We start from the raw sequence: 21,499 nt of genomic DNA on the forward strand, positions 1-21,499 counted from the left end.
ACTGAACCAAAACAAGGTGGTGGACTGCTACTGGGATAATTGGATTGACGGGCGTTTATCCAGCATGACAACATAAATAAATATTGTGTAGGTGATGATTCAAGTGCACTCTGGTGTACATGACAACATTTAATGAAGGCGGCACAAACATTTCATGTCAAAAGACACCTCATGTTTTTAGGTTCTTTAGTGGCCTAAATACAAAGAAACAGAAATTTTAAGTTGAATTTCCTTGAAATTGATCAAATTTATTTATTACTGACTGATAATACTGACTAAAGTAACATATTATTTGACAGGTTATGTCAAAGCAAAACATGCTTGATGACAAAACGTGTCAGTATGATAATAATAAGCTGAGTATGTCCGATTTTTAGAAATTTGAAGAACATTTGAAGAGTCAGAACTTTTCTTTGCATCTGTTGCCATAGTGACGTCAGCTCGATTTGGTTCAGTCAGAGCTGCGAATATTAAATCATCCATGTGTGGTCATAAACTACAGAGAACCATCACCACATACAAATTCCTGTATGTTGTCAGTGTGTATATGAGTCCACAGCTTTTTAATTTAAATTCTACAGGAGTCAGAAATTGCCAGGGCAGATTACAAGCCTGCTAACAGCCACTCAAATACTAAGAGCTTGTTAAAATGGCTCCCTGGTGGGAGGGACCTGACACTTATTGGCTCTCCGCTACATATATCAAACTGCAGAAGGCTAACCACTGGGTTCATCGTCTCTCTCTTTATGTCTTTTCCTTGCTTTAACTCATTTTCTATCCTCCTTCATCCCTCTTTTGCTCTCTCCGTCTCTCAGGAGATTTGCTATCAAAACTGCTGTCACGCAGAGTAAAACTGTCAAACTAAAATTGCCCCCGCCGCTCTCCTGCCTGTCTGTTCTGCCCTGCTTTTTGCTTTGCCCCCGTTGCGCTGAATTTCGTAAGGAGAACAAGAGGGAAAATAAATGTTATTCACAAAAAAAAAAAAAGCTTGAAATGTGGGGTCGTGCCACGTGCACAGTTCAAGTGTGTGACATTTTGCCAACAAAAGTCGACACTCAGAGTACACGTGTCAGACCTGAACAATAATCTTTCTTTTTCCTGCGGTCAGTTTCCTTCTGTTCCCGAGCAGAGCGGCTGAATGCCCCACTGCTCCAGCAGAGCAGCTTAGCGGCCAACAGAACAGAAGCCTGTGGCGGTAAAAGGCAGGTGTGGATGAAACCGAGCAAGTGTGAAGCCGGGTATAAAAGAACATTGACGCTTGGTCAACCTACCGTGAGTTGATAAAGTTTAAACTGAAATAGGAACACAGGACTGCGCAGGTAGAGAACTCTACAAGAGTGCACTCAGCAGAGTTCATCTACTGCAGTGCCACCTCAACTGCCAGATACAACCAACCAGATCACCTCCAGTGCCTGAATGTCATTCAAGTTCAGTTTTTCAGGTTTGTAACTGGGGCTCGGTGTTGAGCCTTGATACTGCCTATGGCACCAACCATATTGCTTCAATACTATCGAGCATTCAGTTACGGTCGTTATTAGCAGACCTCACCAATATGGCTGCCGCACAAATACCTTGTCATTCAGCGTCTGTGAGCCAATAAGATCTAATAATGCTGTTGATTGGCTTATACATTGTAGAGGTAAGCAGGAAAAACACCATGTTACTGTTAAGTCTTTCAGCAGCTTTTAATGAATGTGGTATTGAAAGAAATGCCCTTTAGAAACCAAAAATCCTATCCAAACACATGGTTCTGTTTAAAACAAACCAAATTATATGAAAATCACTTCAGTATAAAGCAAGTTACAGTCTTTACTAGCAGACCTCACCAATATGGCGACTGCATAAACACGTAGCAGCGTCAAGCCAATGAGGTACAGTCACGATGGCAGCGAAGGCAACAAAAACAGGAGATCGTAACAGACTGGTTATGGAATTAATCTGCAGATGCTCCAGTTCAAGATGAGACCAAACTTTTCTACTGATGTCAGGTTTTGAGGCTTGACACAGGAAAGACTTGGAAAACAAACAGATGTAAACATACTGGAGCATTATGGACAAAGACAAGAATGTATTATTGAATGACTGAGGTATCAACACGTACTGTTTCTCCATCACAATCCAGATAATGTGGCCTGCAGACTGGCAGGTAAGCTAGGGCTGAACAATTAATCAAAATTTTATGGAAACTGCGATACAGCCTACTGTAATTCTGACATCATTTTAAATTAGCCATTGTTAGCTTGTTGCTAGTTGCTATAACTGCCAGGAGAACATGGGATAAATTCAGATATGTGAGGAAGGAAGTCTGCACACATGATCTAATGTGATGTGAATAAAACTTGAACATGACGAGTCCTGTCAGGTATGACCTCCTCTATAAGTGCCGTCCACTGTGATTGACTCTTTGGCTGACAGCGCCGCGAGCAGCCTGGTAGGAGTGGCGCTCCGTCACGCGCTGGGAATTTATAACTGAACTGAGAACAGGTCATAGGGCTGTGACAATAACCGTATTACCGCAATACCGCAGTCGTGTGATGCCTACCACAGGGTTGAGCTCGCTACTGTCACCACAGCGAATTTTATTTTGAAGGGTTTCTGAATGGGACACGATTGTACTGCAGCCGACATCACACATGCACAGCGTTAGCCTGCTCAGCTTACTTCACTGCTAACATGTCATTTTTCCAGCAGTTGGGGAAACAACAGACAAGACTTTTCTTGGTCTTGAGAAGCTGCAGCGTTCATTAACTGACACACTGTAACCTGTACTGTACATTTACTGTCAAATTGACAGCTTACTGCTAAGTTTAAACTTCCGCTCAGCTATGAGCAGCGCTCTCCCTCTCAGTCGACGGCTCTCTCCTTCTCTTGCGCTGCCCTGTTCCTGAAAGGAGCTACCCTACCTTTAAAACAGTATCCTTCAATACAGCCTAATAAAATGTAATTATTTGAGCTGTCACAGTAAACCACAATCCCACAGGAATACACCGCTTTTTCGCAGTGGTCACAAAAAAAATCATCACAGGATGCACACTTCCACTTCTCTGACTGTGCAGGAATAAGATGTTTTCACATCACAGAGGATGATAAATGCATGAGGCAGACTAAAACATGGAACTAGAGTCAAGTTTGAACTGAAAAAAAGGAAGAAAATCCAATTTGGTTACACCCTACTACAATTATTTCTCCTGTTCATGATGGCAGATGCCATTTGCACCAAGGTTGGAATAGCCAATGTGGCTATTTACACCTGGGTGTATATAGAATAGCACCAAGGTGTTCATAGCCAAAAATACTATTTGCCTATGAACTATTTACACCTGCACTGCAGAGACAAACCATGATCTTACCAAGTAGTGTTGTTGCCTAAACCTCACCAAACTGTGACTGAAAGTAATGAAATCTCTAAGTATGAGGCACCGCCAACATGTGCGTTCGCACCATTGTCAAATTGTTGTTGTCCTGAGTGAACTTCAAACCCCGCTCTCCCACAGGAAAAAGCCCTGTTCTTAACTCATTCATCCACCGCAGCAACTTCTCAATAGCGACTTTGTCGCTCTTTGTATCTAAAATTAGGGGGTTGGTGTTAATAGCCGAATTGCATGTGCCTATTTATACCCAGGTTTAAAAAATAGACACTCCTTTCCTAATGCACGTCCAACGTAAGTGATGGAGGATGAAATCCACAGTCCTCATTCTGTGCAAAAATGTATGAAAAAGTTTATCTGAAGCTAATGGGAGGCTTCAGCAGCACATTTAAGGCTGCTTTAGTACAAAATTATCTCCTTTTGTTCTTATCCTTCCACTGCAGCTCAACAGGGAAACAGTGCTCAGGGAAACACAAAGAGGGAATTTAAAATTGTAACTCTGAAAGACATCGTCTTGATTTGTCTAACTCATATTGCTTCACACAGATATGAATCTTTGAATGCATTTTTCCCCCTGAACGAGTATCAACAGGAGAAATGATTACTGCAAGAAAACCCTTGCTCATATTGGCACCTAACTAATATTTTAAGATTGTAGTGTCACTGTGAATTTAACCTTTAATCCGTTCACTGAAAAGGCAATTGAGACATTAATCGACTATGAAAACAGTTGCAGTCCTAATTTGTTTACATGCAAATCCTGTATCAATTTCCCCCTGATGCATTTTGAGAGCTCGACAACATTTACACAGCTCAAATCAAAACTGATTAAAATTCCTGATGAGGCACTTTTTCCCCCCACAACCTTTTCAAGGTGAAGCAAAATCACTGATGTGCGTTGTCTCACCCATTATGTCCTTTTTCCCTCTTTTCTGTTGCTCCAACAGTGACACAGTCCTTAATATCCAGCATGGCTATCTGTGAGACCATATGTCCACAGCAGGAACCCTGAAGAGGCTGGCAGAGGGCCCACTCTCAACCAGCAAATAAATAATGGGCCATTATGTTCAATCATATGCTGAGCTATAAAGGTCTAAAGCTCAGAGCTGCAGTTTGCAGCATGCAGTGTGGAAGAACAGAACAGAGTAGAGTAGAAAGGTGTACTTTACATACGACATTACTACTATTAATTACTCAGCAGCAAGGTAATTAGTAGGAGTGGGAGAAGAAATATATTCTCTTAAGTATCCTGTTTCTTTTTCTTAAGCAACTCCTGACTCTATGTTGTAAACGCTGAATCGATTTTCTACGTATATGAATAACTAGCACTTAGTTTGTTAGCTCAATGCAGTTAAAATTGAGCTGTATTTATTAATTTAAAATGTTAAACAGTCTGAAAAAAAAAACTGCCATTTGAAGCCGTTAATCACGAATCGTGCTTTAAATGGTGCAGAAATGCACGCTACTTTGTGCTGTGCAATACAAACCTTTCACAACATACAAAACCTGACAACAACTCACTAAATGCTTCAGCTTTTCAGACCAAAAACAATAACAGTGTCAGCGAGTAAATGACCTGGAGCTGATGTCAGCTGCCAGCCCAACACACAGTGTGGCTAACATTAGCAGTGCTAGCAGCAGCTGCTAATAGGATAATCATATATAGTCCACTAATCGCGTGCATTCCCGTTTACAATCACAATTCATGTCAATTCTGATAAATGTATAATCTCAGCCCCAATTATTTACATTTCTCTTTATATTACTCAACCCAGCTCCACCAAAAGATGATTCAAAGCCTCTTTTTCACATGTGAAAACAGAAAACAATGATGTGGTTTCACAATTTGTCAGTCACTTTGGAAGTATTACTATTTCTACTATTCAGTCATTATTAAAATAAGTAAGTTTATTGATTCCTAAACTGTAATTTGAGAGTAGAGAGTGTTAACTGATCAACCAATTTAAAAGAATAAATGTCTACTGAGTAATATGTACCAATTCCAGTTTTACAAATGAAGACTTTCTTCTTGCTGTTTTATAAATTGAATATCTCAGAGAGTAGACTATTTGAAGGTGTCACCTTGGGCTCTAGGAACACGTGAGAGGTACTTTACAATATGTTCTGACATTTTAAAACTCAGCGATTAATCGACAAACAACTGATAGGTTAATGGAAAATGATAGTTGCGGCCTTAATCTAAAATTCAGTCCAGCGTAGACCTCATTATTCTTTGACAGAATTGTGCTATTAATGTAAAAATATAGTTTGTTAAATAATATAGCGATAACTAATAATTTGTATATTGGATACCAGCACTACACATGCATGTAACACCATGTTCCTGAAGAGGAATGACGCCGCTCTGCCATCAACACCACAGGAAAAATAAAGGACAACAATCTGGAGCAACCTCGCCTTCCCTCCATCACTGCTTTGCATTTATAAGCAGTGCATGCACATTACAGATTACAGATTCTCTCATTCCACTTGTTTTCTTCTTCTCTACAGCCAACAAGTAAAGAAGTCATTGAGAGGCCTGAGGTCAAGTTAATTTAAGGTGTGTTTTTATTGGTGAAGTCTACCGCGAGAGCGCAGAGAAATTATTTTGCCTTTGCCTGAAACAAAGGGTAATTGATGCCATTACTTACCTTGCATGTTGAAAAGGAGAATGCAGGAGTGCTCAAAGAGCGTGCCATTGACGTCTGTCTAACATAGCGGTGTATTGATGTGACTCTTTGAGCTGCAAATTAGTTGAAGTGACAGTATAATGGACCCAAGTGAAAGGAAGGCGAGAATTTTAGGTGAAAACAAAGGATTCTTTCATTCCTTTTATGCCCACCAGTGCTCTGTTCTCTCACGGTATCAATTATCGTTCCATATCAGGGAAATATAATCTATTTAGACTGATTTGTTATGCAAATAACCTGAGGAGTTTGGGTGGTGAAGTGTTTTATAATGTGCAAGCCTTCTGCATCTCTCTGCAGCTAAAATCAATTTACGCTTTTAAACGTGTCAGCGGTGGCAGCTGAGGAGGAGACATGGTGAATGGAGTTAAATGTTTGTAAAGATGGTGGTTTTGATGCTGATTGACTGTTGACTGTTGATATGAGCCATAAATTCACGTTCACAGCAGAGACCACTCATCTTGTTCTTCACTTTCTAGATCCTCTCAGAAACAAGCACAGATTTTCCATGTCAGGCTTAAAGCTGCAGTTCTCCTCGACTCTACTGAGAGTTTTACTGCCTTTCAGCTTATTTCAGAGAAACACTCACTGTGTTCTACTGATGTACCAGTTATAAATCAACTGCTTGAAATGGATAACTCTTTTTTTTTTTACTGACCCTGGAGTATCAAGTCAAACAACTGACTCACCCGTCCTACCTGTGTGCTGCAAAAACGAGACAAGACAACATGTCACTCACACTGTTGTGCAACTTTTATATACTTGTGGAAATTTATCAAGTTAATTATCCATGTGAGAAAAGCAGCCACTTTGACACTTTTTTCAACTCAGTACTCGCTCTTCCTGCTCTGAGCTGAAGGTCTCGGGCTGCATGAATCACCCAACAAGTCAATCGGTAACTGTCCATGAATGCTGTTGTCTAAATGTGTGTTTATTTATCTGATCATTGCTACGTGGCGCACAATTAATTTGTCAGCACTAACAATTTAGCACAGTGCTAAATCAAAAGGTAGCTGGCTCAACTGGTGAAAATCTCTCGTGCACGCTCTACGGGTGCAAGGGCTGATGGGGGATTCACCAAGCTGTGGGTGACTGACTTGATTCTCTTTAGAGAGAGACTCACTTGAGTCAGTAAAGTGTTTAACAGAGAGAAAGCTATTTGGTGAACGATACTGAGCATTAGCATGAGACAGATAACAACAGAGCTAAAAGAAGAGTGAAAACTGAACTCAATATTTTTCCCAAAAATGAGACTTTTTCTATCCTGGAAAAAGAAGGATAACTTCAGCTGATCTCTGGTGATTTCAAGCAACACTAAATGCAACAAGAATAATTACACACATATGTGTTCCTAACCTGACCTTTTTGTGTATTATTTTGATCATTATTAAGAGAAAATAACACAATTTGTCCATCAACTTTAGAATTAACTTAAGCTTCACATCCAGCTTGAACTTCGTTTTATCTGCTGTGACTGACAGAATTATGAAATACCAGTTTATTCAGTCTGTGATTTGTCTTCTGAGAATAACAACCTCATGAAAGTGATATTTAGCAAATCTTCATTATAAAAACTAATGAAGTTCATTAAAGTAAGTCATTTGGTGTTTTCGAAGACATTCTATTAAACCAAGTGTTCTACAGCTGCTCCGACGGTGCGAGCCGAAGCTGCGAGTGCGAGGTACCTGCAACAGATGAATCCAATGAGCCAACCGTATTAACTATGGTATTGGTGCAATCACAAGACATTCATAATGTGGTAATGTGTAAATGTTGTGTTTGTTTTGCGTTTGTTGGCTGCTGCGCCACGTCAAACCGAGTCAAGCCAAACCAGCACACGTGTATAGAAAAGGTGTTTACATGTATTAATTTCAGTTGCACAGTACTGCTTTGCTACAGCCAGAAATGTAGACTTGAGACATGACTTGGACAAAATCACAAAAATGAGGACTTCACAGCCAAAAGATGTTTAATTTTCAACTTTCTCGTTTTGAGCTGTAGAATTCTGGAACAATAAAAAATGAATAAGACTGTGTCAGACAAGCCTTGCATAGCCAAGCAGCATGAATATTTAATTATTTGGCTTATGCATTGAAGAGACTGGACCTATCTAGTACTAATACAGCTGTGAATGGAAAATGTTCATATGTGATGTAACTTTAATGGACAGCATCCAGAGACTCAAAAGACAGACTGCGGATGTGGACTTACAAAAGCGCGTACAAACTGGCTACAGCTGCAGATACTGATTAAACAGTTTGAGTTCATGTTGTCCAGATCTGACGCACAAACATCAGAAAGAAACGTGCACTGTGACCCAACCATTTGGTGTGGAGACGCTGCCAAAAATATGCATTAAAAAAAATATATTTTTCCCCGCTAACAGACGTGGCTCATCAGTGATCCGGTGCACCAACAGGTTCTCCCTTTAATATAAGAAAAGGATTGTGGAGTCGTGTGAAAATTCACAGCCAAGGTGTGAAGATTCATAGTTAAGGATATATTTTCACACTAACAGAACTTAATCACATCTCAGTAAACACTGAGCATCTTTTGTCAGAAATTACTTCCTGAACTGGTGAAAACTCTGATATTGAAGACTGATAGCCCAGGGGTGTAGAAAAGCATGGCGTCTAAAACCAGACTGACTGATATGAAATTGCCTCTTGATGCCCGAGTCGCCGTGGGAAATACAGCACCAGAAGCCCCGGACTCCGAGGTAAATATTCCCACAGGTTCCACCTCACGGAAGAAGGAAACCAGATTTATTCTGAAACAATTTGAATGCGACGTGGAAATAAATATTTAATGCTGACGTGAGGCCCTGAGGAGAAATAGACTGGGAAACAGTGGAGTAAAAGCCTCAGGACTGGTGCAAAGGATCTCCTCCCAAGCTCCTAGTTTTCCCCAGTTCAACTATCTGTCTGTCACATTGATAACCTGTCACCAGACGAATATAGAAACCGCATCTTTAAAACATGAGCTGGCAGAGCATGGTGCAGCCTACAGTATGTGTGCATGTGTGTGTGTGTGTGTGGCGGCATTGCAGTGTGTCATCTGCATATCTCTGCGCAAGTGTGTGATGGGTTTCCCAGCGCAGATCATTCTGATCATCATTTGTTGCGCACACAAACGCACGCTGAATGAAGTTACAAATTACAGCTTGTCATGTTAATACCAGCATCTAAAACAGGATCTACAATGTTTAACCTTTAGCATTCCCTCGAGATGACAGATGGGACACGGCAAGTATGTGTTGAGGCTCCAGGGAAAAACGACAGAAATAGTGTATGTGCAGCAGAAGAAATGATACCAGCCATTCTTGAGAACTGGAGCAGATCGTATCTAAAGCTGCAACAGTTAATCGGTTCATCAATTATTAAATTAATCGCCCACTATTTTGACAATCGATTTGAGTCATGTTTTTGAGGGAAAAAATCTGATTCCCAGCTTCCTGAATGTGAATATTTTCTGGTTTCTTTACTCCTCTGTGACAAATAACTGATTATCTTTGGGTTGCGCATGAAACAAGACACTTGAGAACGTCGCCTTGGGCTTTGGGAAACACTGAACCACATTTTTCACCATTTTATAGACCAAATAACTGATCGATTAAGCGAGAAAATAAACAACAGATTAATCGAAAATAATTGATAGCTGCAGCCCTAATGTAATCATTATCCTTAATGGACAGACAGACAAGAATTCACAACTTCAAACAATTAAAAAATGTGCTAAAAGTTGTGTCCCAGATTTCTGTCAACTCTGTTGGATTTTTTACAATATGTATGATTAATTCTAAATCACCATTTTCTGACATTTTAAGGACCACATAACTAATTGGTTAATTCAGAAAATAATCATCAGTAGCAGCCCTATATAACATTATGAGTTTTTGTGTGTCTGGAGTTGACAAACTTCAAGTCCTCTGATTGATGAGTAACAATCAAAACTCCCTCAAAACACAGTTTTGTCCCTGTTCTCAAGAACGTGTGATATACGCAGTGTAATCATATATGAAGTGCACATTTTCCATGTAGCCTCGCTTCTGTGGAGGAGTGAAATCAGGATTTCTGTATTAGGCTCCAACAACAGTCGCAGCTCGTGCATGAAAAAGTCGAAAGAAATTAACTCCTCGACCCGTCGACACTCAACACTGACACAAATCAGCAATTTCAGTGACAGACCCAGCTGCTGACGGGGCGTTTGGTTGAGACACAGATGACTTTGCCACCCCTCCCAAGGCTTGTTCGTGGGATATGTAGCACTTACACCCGACAATATCCGCTGGGTCAGGGTTTGCATTGACTTTCAAAATTACAGGGTCGAACGCTGGATTACACAGCTGCATTTTAGGCTCCCTGAGAAGGTGTAAATCCTCAGGGAAATGTAAAGGTCATCGTATTAGCGCAGCAATTTCAGGCTACACAGATGACAGCAAACAGCTCAAGCCACGATGATGCGTTCCTCATACTTTTGTTCATAATAGCAAACTTTTTCCAGCACTTCTGGCCCACATTTCTGCGTCCTCGCTCTTTCCAAAATCTGAAAGGGCCGTCTGACTTCACACTTTCAAAGAGCTGCTGGTGCTTTTGTAAACAACAGATAGGATCGAGACGAAATTTCAAATGTAGCAGCTTCAGACAAAGCAGGGCTGCTGGGCGAAAAGAAATTTCAAGAGAAACAGAAAAAACACACAGGCAGACAGAGAAAACACTAAAGCGCGACTGACACTGGATCTTTGGGCTGTGAGAAGTTATAATGGCCAATTTTCACCACATATGACATTTTATAGACACATCGTTAGTCAATTAATATATTAAATATTTCTAACTTAAAGCCTAAAACTTAACTATAATAAACATCAAATGAAATTGTGTGTTCTGGACGAGCCTGTTTTATGAACATATAATGAATTTTTGATTATATTAAAAAAAAAAAAAAAACAGCCTGTCACAACTAATTAATCATTATGAATTAATTTACAATTCTAGAAAGCTTGTGTAGTTTGTGTAATGTAACTTGTTTAATGGCGTCTTTCAACTATTGTGGGGTGCTGTAGGATTGTGACATTTACATGTGTAGCTGATACTCCAAGAGATGGCCCCATTTGCATAATTATCCCATGATGCATTGCTGAGCGTTAAAGAGGCGTTGTGGAATTTAAAGAGCAATAAATTCAGATCTTTGTTTGATATAAGATCAGTTTTACTCAATCGATCAAATTCTTAATCACTGATTAATCGATCATCAATTAACTTTTATCATCCTTAGTGCTTTCACAAAATAATGAGACAATGTGATTTTGGTTTAATAATCATCAGTAATATGGATTTAATAACTAAGTAGGTAAAGGCCATGGGTGGAAGTAATTAATTACAAGTTAAGTAAGTAGTAGTAAGTAGTTTTCTAGTAGTACTTGTACTTTTATGAGTACATTTTTGTCTGTACTTTTACTTGTACTTAAGTATGCATTAGAAGATGTAATCTGCTTAGTTACTTTTAAAATCATAGTTGAGTACTGAGTACAATTTGAATTAATATCCAAATCTTTCATTTTAGTAGCCAATCAGGTGATCTGATCACAAACCAATGAAAACAAAGACACACGGACGGAAAACAACACAAAATGCTGCGGCGGCACACATTTGGACTAAGCATGTCCATGATTAATCGTTAATCAATTAATTGCTGTTAAGAATTTAACCAGTTAAAAAAGTACTAATTTCAACTACTGGTTCAGGAAAACGCATAAAATTTGCAACCCTTGTTTGGAGAAATGACATGACATCAACAGATAAAACTAAACGTCTGAGTAGGTTTTTAAAAGAACACTGTACTTTTACTTAAGTGTATTTCTATATCACCAGTACTTTTACTTGTAATTGAGTAATATTTTAAAATGTAACAGTACTTGTACTTGAGTACAGGGTTTATTAGAGCTCTTTCCACCACTGGTAAAGGCTAATAATAGAACAGCTAGAAAAGTCTGTCAATTTCAGAAAATTACATCACTTTACTGTAATGCAGCCTTTAAAACAAGGAAAACACAACACTTTTGCCATATCATGAAATAAAAATACATCCAAAAAACTAAAACCATATCTAGACTCATATCACGATGAACTGCCCAGCCCTGCTGTCGGCCAGAAACAGATTCATCTTCAATTTGTTGTGCCAGCCGATCTGTAAGGAGCTAAAATCAGCCAATAATATCAACCTGGTGCACGTATCAGTCAGGATCAAGGAAAAAAAGTCTGAAAGTTTATAGAGGAGAAGTGTAAATGAGTACACAGAGCGGAGGTAACTGCAGTGACTGTGTCAGCAGTGGCTCTATTTTACACCAACAGACTCAGATCAGCTTATACACCAGTTCATTAGGCACCTACTTACCATGAAAAGGCCACCGTGACCACAAAACAACCCGCCACCCACACTCTACCTATTTGTCTCTCCTCTCCATCTTAACCTCCTACCTCTTTCTCTCACACACTCTCTCTCGCTCACACACACACACACACACACACACACACACACACACACACACACACACACACACTCTCACACACACACACACACACACACACACACTCACAGCGTTCTGTTTAATCAAAATAGACCTGCCCTTCAACACATTTACATGTCTCATAATGGGGGAGACTCACTACGGAGCCCGTCATTACGCGCACCATTAAAACACAGCAGTCGACTAATCTAGCGCTTCCATAAGGGACGGCAGCAGGAGGAGGAGGAGGAGGAGCAGGAGGAGACGTGGTAGAGGACATGGGTATGAAGGCTGAGAGGCGATGCTGCAAGAAGAGAAGGAAAGGAAGCAAAATGAAGGTGAAGAGAGGCAAGGAAGTCATGTTTTAGACCTGGAAAAGAAGACAGGAGAAGAGGAGGAGGCGAAGGAGAAGTGGCAAGGGCAGTTGGAGATGCTTGTGGAGGAAGAGGAGGAGGAGGAACAGAAAGGCTTTAGGGATGCTGGTGGAGGGGGGCAGTAGGTGAGGTGGTAGAAAAAGGAGCATGAGGTCATGCAGGAGGAGGAAGAGGAGTATGTGATTCTTGAGGAAAGCAGCTGCAGCAGGAGATGATGTTTGCAGATAAGAAGCAGGAGCAACAGTAGGATGAATGCATAGGGAGGAGTATCAACACTAAGAGATGCTTGAAAAGGAGGAGCAGGAGGTGATATTTGTGTAAGAACGAGGAGTGATTCGGGAGAAGCTGCAGTAGAAGGAGCAGGATGTCATGGTTGATGAGAAGGAAGGGGAGTAGGTGAATCCTAACAATGAGGAGGAGAAGAGGAGCAAAAGAAGGAGGTGATTCTGTGCAAGAAGCAGGAGCAGCATCAGATGGTGAAGGAGCGGGAGGTGATGTCTGGAGAGAAGCAAAAGGAGAAGCTGTAGGAGAAGCTTGGGGAGGAGTAGGAGAAGGAGAAGGAGGAGAAGTAGGTGATGCATTGTGAAGAGCAGTAAAAGAGGAGTAAAATTTGATGCTCAAAGAGGAGGAGCAGGAGGAGGAGGAAGAACGAGAAGTTAGTTTCAGAGAGATCAGATGGAGAGGAGCAACAGGAGAAACATTAAGCAATGCTGAGGAAGAAGGAGCAGGACGTCAGGGTTGATTAGAAGGAAGAGTATTAGATAAATCTAAAATGAGGAGGAGTAGAGGAGTAACAGGAGGTGATGCTTAGAAAGATGCTCAACAACATGCTGCTGCATGTGAAGACATCTCAGAAGGAGCAGCAGCTAAAGCAGTCAGAAAGGGAGCAGCAAGAGGTGATGCTTGTGGAGGAGTGGGGGCTGATACTGTGCAAGGAGCAGCAGGAGGATCAGATGGTAAAGTAGCAGGAGGAGAGACACAAAGGGAGAAGCAGGAGGTGGTACTTTGGGAGGAGCAGAAGAGGGAACAGAAGAAGTAGGAGGCAAAGCATGGGGAGGAGCAGTAAAATTTGATGTGTTAAAGAGGAGGAGCAGGAGTAGGTGGTATTCTGGAATGATTCTTGGGGAGGTCAGTGGGAGGTGCTTGGAGAGGAGAAACAGGAGAAGCAAAGTAATGGATTCGGAGCAGGATGTCAAAGTTGATGAGAAAGAATAACAGTAGTTGAATTTTAAGAATGAGGAGGAGGAGAAGAGGCGTGGAGAGAAGTAACAGGAGGAGCAGGAAGGAGCCACAGTTCTGTGATGCTTGGTGAGAAATGTCAGGAGGAGCAGCAGCCACAGCCGTCAGAAAGGGAGCAGCAAGAGGAGCAGAGGCTGATTTTGTGTGAGGAGCAGCAGGAGCATCAGTTAGGACAGTAGCAGGAGTTCATGCTTGGTGAGGTGCAGCAAGAGAAGCAGCAGATCATACTTGAGGATGAGGAGAGGGAGTCGGAGCAAGAAGAGTAGGAGGAGTAAAATCTGATGCTCTAAGAGGAGCAGTAGGATGTAATATTTGTGGAAGGACGAGGAGCAGCAGGAGCATTTGATGGTTAAGTAGCAGGAGGTCATATTTTATGAGGTGGAGCAGGAGAATCAGGAGGTGATATTAGGGGAGGAGGAGAAGGAAGAGTGGTAGATGAAGCATGGGGAAGAGCAGGAGAAAAATTTAAGGCAGCAGGACGTAAAACAACAAAGAGGAGTAGGATAATAATTAGAATGAGGAGTAGAAGAGCAGGGGTAGATGCTGGGAGAGGGGCAACAAGAGGAGCAAGGAGGTGATGCTTACAGGAAGAAAAGACAGCAGCTTGGAGAGAAATTTTAGGTGGAGCAATAATGTTTGAAAAGGAGCAGCAGCTACAGCCTTCAGAAACGGAGCAGCAGGAGGTGACGCTTGTGGAGAAGAGGCTGATTCTGTGCCAGGAGGAGCAGCGGGAGCATCGGTTGGTAATGCTTTGGGAAAACTAGCAGGAGGTCATGCTTGGCGAGGTGCAGCAAGAGAAGCAGAAGGTGGAGAGCAGCAAAGGGAGAAGCGGCGGGTGATGCATGGAGGGCGGCAGGAGAAGGAGCAGAAAGAGCAGCGGGACTAAAACCCGATGCTCGGAGAGGAGCAGCAGCAGCAGGTGATGCTGCAGGAGAAGCGGGGGGGCGGGAGGGGGGGGGCAGCGGGAGAAGCAAGAGGTGATGTTTGGGAGGAGCAGGAGGAGGAGAAGTGGGTGGAGGTGGCAGCAGCTACAAGAAGTAAGAGAGCACCTGTGAGCTATAATTATGCTTCACTTTGGTGCTCCAGGTGAGCAGCAGCGTGTGTGTTAATGGAGCAACAGCAGAGGAACGGCAAGCAGAGAACATTAAGCACCTTTAAGTGCAGTAAGATTACAGCTGAATACTGGATATAATTTAGCCTTCAAATATTACATGAAAACACCGTTACAGGCCTGTTCTGTTCTCGATCCCTGGCCCTTTTTAATTTTTCTATGGCCAACACGAGGTTGTGAATCAGCCTGGCATGTGTGAAACATAAACAAAAAACAAAAACACATAATGGAGGCGTGATATATACAGTTTGAGAATAAATTCCGTCGTCCAAAATGACATCAGATCGCTGAAACATTCAACGGTATGTTTAATAATCATAAAGAACTAAAAGAAACATGCATGCATGTTAAACTTGAATCGTGAAAAAGGATCGAGACAAAAGAAAAAATGTCTGGCTCTACCTCAGAGTTACTGCAGGGGGACCGTCAAATTATTGTTTGATAGTTAGTTAGTAGGAGGGGGCACAATTTCAAAATTAAATCGTGAATTGATCAAAACGAGAGAAATCAAATTGTAATCAAAGGTGGAACTGCAGTTGTCCCAGCTTTTTTTTTTTTCTGTACATCCCCGCCTACTTGCAGCATCCAGCGTGTGACTGCAGGAAAAAACAACACAACACACAAAGACAACACCACGTAGCTTTCCGCCCACTATTTCACACTTCATACCATATAGACTATCTTTAAAGAAGAATTTGAAAATGTAAATGACAGTTGTCAGGGCATGATGTGTTGATTTTTACAAATCAGGACTTGATACTCTAATGATGGCATAATAATCAGTACAAAATAAATCAGATTTTTTAAAAATCAAATGGAATTGTGAGCTTAAAACCAAAAGTCATATCAAATCTTGGATTTGGAGAATCATGACACCTTTAACTGATATAAACTGATAAAGCTACATGAGACAACTATCAGCCAATAATATTGGACTACTAATATATCTGATATGTTTGGCTCTTTCAAAACTTAAAATATGTCTGTAAAAGGACACTGATGTGAATCCAGCACATTATTATCAAAGATCAGTCAGCCATTTCATTAAAAACCAAACAACACTGATATTCATGTGAGCTAGCTAGCCTACTAAATCACAGTGCTGCACCTACCCATAACTATCTACGTATTATTGAAAATATTGAGCACTTAGCTGTATTATTACCCAAATGTACAGACACTCTTATGAGCCACATTGGATTGTTTTGCAACTTCTCGAGCAAGAGACTCTGACATACCCTCCGCCTCAGAAACCACTGGCTAAAGTGCAGAAGGCGAGGCTAACGTAGCCACGGCTGTACTACAACTGCTGTTGACTTAGCAGCTGCAGGTGAGTGCAAACGAGAGAAGACCCAGAAATATTCAACACAAATATTCAAGGAAGGCACCTGCTCCACCTCTCCAGCAGCTGAGGGGTCCGTGTCCTGAAAATTGCTGAAGATGAGAGACAGGAGAATATGTGGACGGAACCACTGTGATGTCATTTTCTCATAAGATTCCATGCAAGTTTTTGCAACCAGTGGAGGCACCCCCTGCTGGTTATTAGATAGAATGCAGGTTTAAGGTAATTCTGTAGACCCCAAAGACTCCGTCCACTGACTCTCCTGTCTATGTTGAGGACCCCTGACCCAGATTCACCTGCCCTTCTAGTGAACACCAGCACCACGAGCTGAAACTCAGCACTTCACACCAAAACAATCCAGGCAAGAGGAAGAACACGCATTTTAGATTTTGGGGATGAGCTTTCCCTTTAACCTCCAGTGAGGCACAGTTGCATTCCTTTACTGTCCAAAATCCCACTGCTGAAAGGCAAATAACAAACCCTCACACAAAAACCCCAAACACTGCTTGAGTAGAAAGAAACATAGCTGTCGAGTTTTTCAAATATATATTTGGTGCTTTGAGCACCACAAGTCAAGTACCATCTAGTTCCATTATATTACAGAGAAGGCAGACATCTTTTCTCCAAAACGTGGCAATTCACACCAAAAAAATCTAGATGGATAAATAGCACTACAGGTTATAGATCCTGAAAGTGAAGCCAAAGCATCTTGACCGCCCCCTGGTGGCTGCCGGCAGTACAGGTCATAAATCCTGCCTCCCAATGTTAATAGGGAGGAGATGGGCCAAATTAAAACATCAAAGTACACATAAAATACATTTTTCCCAAAGACTCTGTCATTTCACGTAGATCTAATCATACGGATGTCTGTTCAAGTGTTCATTTTTCTGATCAGGGAACTCGAGAGTGTGGCTCCAACGCTGGCCACAACAGCGCAAACTCCAAATTACGTCATCAATGCAAACATATCCAGGATATTTTGGCTTCAATTTTTCCAGTGTTAGGAGGTAACTGGGAAAAATGTGTATTTTTGATTTTAGGGAGAACCCATTAACCTCCAGTGAGGCACAGTTGCAGTCCTGTACTGCCCAAAATTCCACTGCTAAAAGGCAAATAACTAACCCTCATATTAAACCACAAACACACCCAGCTCTCCCTGACAAACCTGGAAACTTCTTTCGATAAATCTTACAGCAAGGTCTGTGGATTATCTTGAGTAATGGGGTCAGTACCTCTGGAAAAAGACATCGCTGGTGGGTTTTTCAAATGTATTTTTCACAGCCTTGAGCATCACAATCCAAGTTCCATCTAGCTCCATTATATTGGAGAGAAGGCAGACATGTCTACAGCCGATATCTGCAGAACTCTGCAACTCACACCAAAACAGTATAGATGGAAAACACACATAGCACTACAGGCCAGAGGGGAAATATGCAGTTATGATTTTAGGATGAACTGTCCCTTTAACCTAAAATGAGGCATTTGCATTAAACCCCAAACACACCCAGCTCCCTCTGATGGACAAGAAAACTTCCATATTACAGCAAGGACTGTGGATTATCTTGAGAAACCAGGTCATGATTTTTGGAAAAGGACATTGCTGTTGAGTTTTTCCAAATGTTTTATTTCTGCTGCTTTGACCACCGTAATCTGAGTGCCAATTAATCTCAGAGAAGACAGACATGTCTACAGCTGATATCTCCACTCACCAAAACAATCTAGATGGATAAACAGCACTTCAGGGCAGGTGGGGAAATTTGATTTTTTTTTATTTGGGGGTGAACTGTCCCTTTAATCTCCAATGAGGCACTTACATTCCTGTACTGCCCAAAAATCCCACTGCTGAAAGGCAGCTAACTAACCCTCATATTAAAACCCAAACACACCCAGCTCCCCCTGACAAACAAGAAAACTTCAATATCACTTAAAAATCGCAATGGAAGTGAGTTTAAAGTTAAACTGTGAGCATACTTCAAGGTAAAACATCTAAAAAAAAAAAAAAAAAAGAGGTGAGTTGACAGTGCAGCTTTGCTTTAATCACAGTTAGTGCATGAAGTAATTCAAGCCATCACCCTGCATCCTGTGAACAGTGAAAAATGTCCCCTCTTTGCACACCTACCTTCCACTGCGCACACCGAAGTAATCACACAGAGAAGCACCGCAGCCCAAGTAGCCGGGATGGCCAAAATCACTCCCCGCCTGTCCTCTCCCATTATCCGGCTGACAGAAAGAGAAATCCCACAGTAACGCGCTGTATTCCTCTGGTGAACAGTCACATCTCAGCCTTCAGAGTGTGTGTGTTGGTGTGTGTGTGTGTGTGTGAGCTGCACCGGCAGAGTCAGCGGGGACTGAAGCGGGCAGACTGACTGCTGCTGGATCTCCGCTCCTCTCAGCCTCTTCTTTCTCACACCTTTCTGTCCAATCAGGAGACGGTACGGCGGGATCGTAAACCAATCACCCGTTCTTTTCCACCTGACCCAAACTGAAGATTGCCCAATGGTCAGGTCTCCCCCGCCCCGGCGCGCCGGCTGCGCGACTGAACAGCGACACCCAGCGGTCAGAGTGCGACACGGCAGGTGCGCCGATGTTTGAAACGGAGGCTGCTGATCCCCCTCAGGGACACGAACAGGTGTGACCGGCTCGTGCCTCATTAACATGATGGGACTGCATGTGTTGTGGTCTTTTTCAAGAGGCTTTAAGTATGGTGCAATAATAACACGTATAACTAGTTAATAATAAGCAGATTAAAGGGACAGTTCACACCAAAATCAAATCTGTAGTGTTATTTATCCATCTTTGTTGTTTTGGGCTGAGTTGCTGAAAGAGATGTCTGCCTTCTTTTAAATAATAATAATTGATCTATATGGATAGATTAGCTAAAAACCCAACAGCAGTGTCTCTTTACACAAATTATGACCCAGTTATCGGAAGTACAAACAGATTTCATCATCTTTATCTGTATCTGAATTAGAGCTTGAGATCTGAGCCCGATCCCGACGGAACCGATGGGTTTGGGTTGGGCCGTATTTCTCACGTTTCATGGGCTTGCATCGGGTTTGGGCTGTAGTATTACTATTATCATAATCATTATCAGTAGTAGTACCTATTTTTTTCTCCCCAGTTTTGTTGTTGCCAATTCAAATTCCTCCCATGTATTGTCAATGTCACTGCCAAGTCCTGCTGTTTGCTACATAGAGGGAAGCTCGCCAAGAAAACTGTCAGGCTGTAATCGGGTTTGGGCTGAAATATGCTAATGAGGAATGGGTTCGGATCGGGTTCGGACAAAATTATGCTCAACTTTTCAGGCCCAATTAAAGTTCTAATCAGCATTTGTTTGACCAGTACTGAAAGTCACATTAAATCAGGCAAATGTTGTGTTTTATAACCGATAATTAATTTTGAAATAGCCTTTATTGCCACGTCTTTTATTGTACTTTTCATCTCTTTTTGTTTGATTAAACAAAGTTTTATGAAATGAACACCACCACTACTATTCTTATTATTATTATTAGTATACTACTTGTATTATTACTTGGATTTAGATGCATCCTTACCATTTACTTAAGATAATTCTGTTATGAGTAGTTTCATGTCAGAACTTTTTTCTTTCTTCCAAACTACAGCCACCAACCGTATCACCACGCAGAAGGAAGCGTGCATCTACTCATGGATGAAAGGCTCGTGCTCGTGATAGCGCAGAACGTAAATATTAACGACATCCTCATTGACTGACCTGTTACTGCTCAACCATGAATAGACGCACACCTCCTGTGCAGTGATGCAGTGTAGTTAACTGCATTCACTTCATCAGACCTTTTTCACAGCAGCCATATTGATATGATTAGAGTAAAACACAGGGGTTATCAAGGTTCTGTTCCATTCAGGTCAAACTGAATCAAGGGGCTGCTATTGTTGGAAAGACTCTGCTTCACTTAATGGAATGGGACCCCAATTTGTATCATTGGTAGCAAAAGTTTTTTGAATACTTATCATATAGTTTGTCATTGCAAGTCTTTTAAACACATACCAGTCAATAATCATTCTCAAAGCCACAAACTCTGACACTTCTCCAGATTACATTATCTGGATTTTAAGGAGTTATTATCTGAACTCTGACTTTTAGTTGCAAAAGTTAAACACGTGTCTGGTTTCAAACTGAGTTATTGTTCATGTTCACCACCAGCCCCCTAACCTAATGGAACTTACTTAGTTACAGTAAGTTAAGGCACTTCAGTTTGTGCAAATCCTTTATAATAATTATATTTTATCTTACAATTTGTGCTAAAAGACTAAAGTAAGCAGAAAGTACTTCAATAAAGTATGAAAGAAATCTGATACCACAAACCTTTAGACAATGGAAGAAAATTATGAACAAAATAAAATCTATTAAAAAATAAGATTTAATTAATTAAAAATTGCCATCTTGTGGCTTAAAATGTACTTTTTGCATGTAAATTTCATCGAGGCCCTTTTCACAGCATGCATTTTGCTTTACTTGTGCCAGGGCATGGCTGACTGATAAACTTAGACTGGACAGATCCATCTTTAATTACACCTGTGCTTTTCCTGCTGTCTTCTGTGAAATGACGACCTCAGCACAGCTCCATCCATCCATCAAGCTTCAACCTGACAGGTCTAATCTGCTGGGGGAAGTGAAAACACCTGTGCATGTGTGTGTGCACACGTGTGTAGGGTCTTTAATGAAGTAATTTCCTAGTCTGTATTATTAACTTTAACCCTTCAATACCTGTTCCCATCCTTGACTTTAACCTACCTTCTTCCAAGCCCAAAAGTTAAGAAGTAAGTTATTTCAAAGGTTTGCCATGAATCAATTTCCCTTCACGTCATGAATGAACCGGCGCAAAAGCTATTC

General features: G+C 41.3%; 1 protein-coding gene across 1 annotated transcript in view; it reads right to left on the bottom strand.

Annotated features, from left to right (window-relative positions):
- Nucleotides 1–18,969, bottom strand: part of LOC146324303 (ephrin type-B receptor 1-like) — a 143,398-nt gene extending 124,429 nt beyond the window's left edge. Inside the window, exon 1 of the mRNA XM_084723616.1 lies at nucleotides 18,746–18,969. Coding sequence (XP_084579742.1) covers nucleotides 18,746–18,839 — 94 coding nt within the window. The 5' untranslated portion in view covers nucleotides 18,840–18,969. The remainder of the gene's footprint in view (nucleotides 1–18,745) is intronic.
- Between the last annotated feature and the right edge of the window lie 2,530 nt (nucleotides 18,970–21,499).

This window comes from Lutjanus erythropterus, chromosome 7 (assembly GCF_056507025.1).
Source record: "Lutjanus erythropterus isolate fLutEry1 chromosome 7, fLutEry1.hap2, whole genome shotgun sequence".
NCBI classification, from domain to species: domain Eukaryota; kingdom Metazoa; phylum Chordata; class Actinopteri; order Lutjaniformes; family Lutjanidae; genus Lutjanus; species Lutjanus erythropterus.